The 2,807-nt window shown below is 55.3% G+C and overlaps 1 protein-coding gene across 1 annotated transcript in view; it reads left to right on the top strand.

Moving 5' to 3' along the window:
- LOC114072659 (protein EFR3 homolog B-like) overlaps positions 1 to 2,807 on the top strand; it is a gene marked incomplete at both ends in the record, with an annotated part of 21,725 nt that overhangs the window by 10,201 nt on the left and 8,717 nt on the right. Inside the window, 3 exons of the mRNA XM_027910532.1 lie at positions 593 to 799; positions 1,792 to 1,903; positions 2,582 to 2,674. Of these exons, the coding sequence (XP_027766333.1) occupies positions 593 to 799; positions 1,792 to 1,903; positions 2,582 to 2,674 (412 nt within the window). The remainder of the gene's footprint in view (positions 1 to 592; positions 800 to 1,791; positions 1,904 to 2,581; positions 2,675 to 2,807) is intronic.

Here is a 2,807-nt window from a genome sequence, read left to right as displayed (position 1 = left end):
ACCCTTCCCCCCCAGCCCCATTTTCCCTGGAATTCTGACTCCCCTCTGGATTTAACCCATCCCAGACTCTCCTGCTGAGACCTTTGGCCACCAGATTCCCACTTTTCCCCTGGAATTCTGACTCCCCTCAGGATTTAACCCCTTCCATTATCCCAGAATCTCCTGCTGAGACCTTTGACCACCAACCCCATTTTCCCTGGAATTCTGAATCCCCTCAGGATTTATCCCCGTCCCTCATCCCACAGTGTCCTGATGAGATTCCCAAGGTCTGAGGGTCCTTTTCCCCTGGAATTCTGAATCCCCTCTGGATTTAACCCCCCCCACAGTGCCCTCATGGGACCCTTCCCCCCCCAGCCCCATTTTCCCTGGAATTCTGAATCCCCTCTGGATTTATCCCCGTCCCTCATCCCAGACTCTCCTGCTGAGACCCTTATCCACCAGATTCCCACTTTTCCCCTGGAATTCTGACTCCCCTCTGGATTTAACCCCTTCCATTATCCCAGACTCTCCTGCTCAGACCTTTGACCGCCACATTCCCAGTTTTCCCCTGGAATTCTGACTCCCCCTGGGATTTCTCCCCCCCCATGCCCAGGCCCCACGGTGCTGGAGGTGTTCAACACCCTCCTGCGGCAGCTGCGCCTCAGCATCGACTACGCCCTCACCGGCACCTACGACGGCGTCGGATCCGCCATCGGATCCGGGATCAGCTCCGGGATCAGCTCCGGGCCCGGGCTGGGCTCCAGGATGATCAAGGAGCAGGAGGAGAGGATGTTCCAGGAGGCTGTCATCAAAACCATCGGTGGGAATCGCGGATCCCGGGGATTTGGGATTGGGTTTTTTGTGGGGGGGGGGAAAAAGCGGGATTTGGGGATGAGGGGGTGGCGGATTATCGGAGGGAGAGGGGTCCGGGATCGGAGGGGTTTGGGGGTGGGTGGGGAAGGGAAGAGAGGGCGGGAAGGAGGGGCTGGATCCAGGGATTCGGCGGTTCCGGAGTGGGAAGGGTTGGAATGAGGGATTGGAATCTCCCAGCTGGAATTGTGGGATGGGAAGGAACATTCCTGCTTTTCCTGGATGGGAAATCCCTGAGGGAAGGAGGGAAAGAGGCTCTGAATCCAGGGATTCAGCAGCTCCAAAACAGGAAGGGTTGGAATGAGGGATTGGCTGGAATTCCCAGCTGGAATTGTCCCTCTGGAGAGGGATTTTGGTGGATCTGGAGGGAGAAGGTTCCTGTGGGTGGGATGGGAAGGGACATTCCTGCTTTTCCTGGATGGGAAATCCCTGAGGGAAGGAAGGGAAAGAGGGCAGGGAAGGGTCGGAATGAGGGATTGGCTGGAATTCCCAGCTGGAATTGTGGGATGGGAAGGAACATTCCTGCTTTTCCTGGACTGGGATCCCTGAGGGAAGGAGGTGCTGGATCCATGGATTTGGCATCTCCCAGCTGGAATTGTGGGATGGGAAGGGGCATTCCTGCTTTTCCTGGATGGGAAATCCCTGAGGGAAGGAAGGGAAAGAGGGCAGGGAAGGGTCGGAATGAGGGATAGGCTGGAATTCCCAGCTGGAATTGTGGGATGGGAAGGGGCATTCCTGCTTTTCCTGGACTGGGATCCCTGAGGGAAGGAGGGAAAGAGGGCAGGGAAGGATTGGAACGAGGGATTGGCCGGAATTCCCAGCTGGAATTGCCCCTCCTGGCCGTTCTTTCGGCGGCTCTGGAATCCCCCTGGATTTGAACCTCCCCCCTGGGGTCGCTCCAGGTGGGAATTCCTCATTCCAGGGGCGTTCCCACCTCCACAGGGTCCTTTGCCAGCACGCTGCCCACCTACCAGCAGTCGGAGGTGATGGTGTTCATCATGAACAAGGTGCCTCTTCCCTGCTCCCAGCATTCCATGGAGCCGGGAAAAGACGGGTGAGGGATGGATCCCGACCTTTCCCGACCCCCTTCCCTGCTCCCAGAATTCCTTCCCTTGGATTTGAGCGGCTTTGGAGGGTGGATTGGAAATTGGGAAAATGGTTCCGGATTCTCGATCGGTTGGAGGGAACGGGATTCCCTCGGGGTTTGGGAAGGGTTATTCCCGTTGGTTTGCCTTTGGATTCAGCCCATTCCTGCCTGGAAAACTCTGATCTGCTCCCTCTGCTCCCATTCCTGCTTTTTAATCCTGGAGAGTTCCCAAATCCCTGGAAATTGCTCCCAGATTTTATAAGATCCCGTTGGAATTTGGAGCCTTCAGCGCCCCTGGAATTCCTGCTGTGTTTGGGAATCCCTGGCAGGAATCCAAACCCTTTTTCCCTGGAATCCCCTGGATCAATTCCCACCATTCCCTGAGATCCATGAAACTCCTTGGATCATTTTTCCCATGGAAAGGTCTTGTTTAGTTGTGGAGAAGAGGATTCCCTCGGGATTTGGGAAGGGTCATTCCCGTTGTTTTCCCTTTGGATTCAGCCCAGCCCTCCCTGGAAAACTCTGATCTGCTCCCATTCCTGCTTTTTATTCCCATAAAATTCCCAAAATGCCTGTTTAGGGATTCCCAGGATGCCTAAAATCCCCCCTGGCAGGAAATCCATGGATTTGTCTCTGTCCCTGCAGGGAGAACCGGAACCGCCTGACCCAGATCATGCTCCTCAAATCCCTGCTCCAGGTAGGAATTCCATGGGAAAAATCCCTCAGGAACTGCTCCAGGTAGGGATTCCATGGGAAAAATCCCTCAGGAACTGCTCCAGGTAGGAATTCCATGGGATAAATCCCTCAGGAACTGCTCCAGGTAGGGATTCTGTGGGATAAATCCCTCAGGAACTGCTCCAGGTAGGAATTC

Source organism: Empidonax traillii, unplaced genomic scaffold, assembly GCF_003031625.1.
Source record: "Empidonax traillii isolate 1590-97213 ecotype Southwest subspecies unplaced genomic scaffold, ASM303162v1 scaffold3675:size23266, whole genome shotgun sequence".
Classification (NCBI taxonomy): Eukaryota; Metazoa; Chordata; class Aves; order Passeriformes; family Tyrannidae; genus Empidonax; species Empidonax traillii.
The sequence above is the reverse complement of the archived record's forward strand: the minus strand, read 5'-3'. Positions and strand labels throughout refer to the sequence as shown.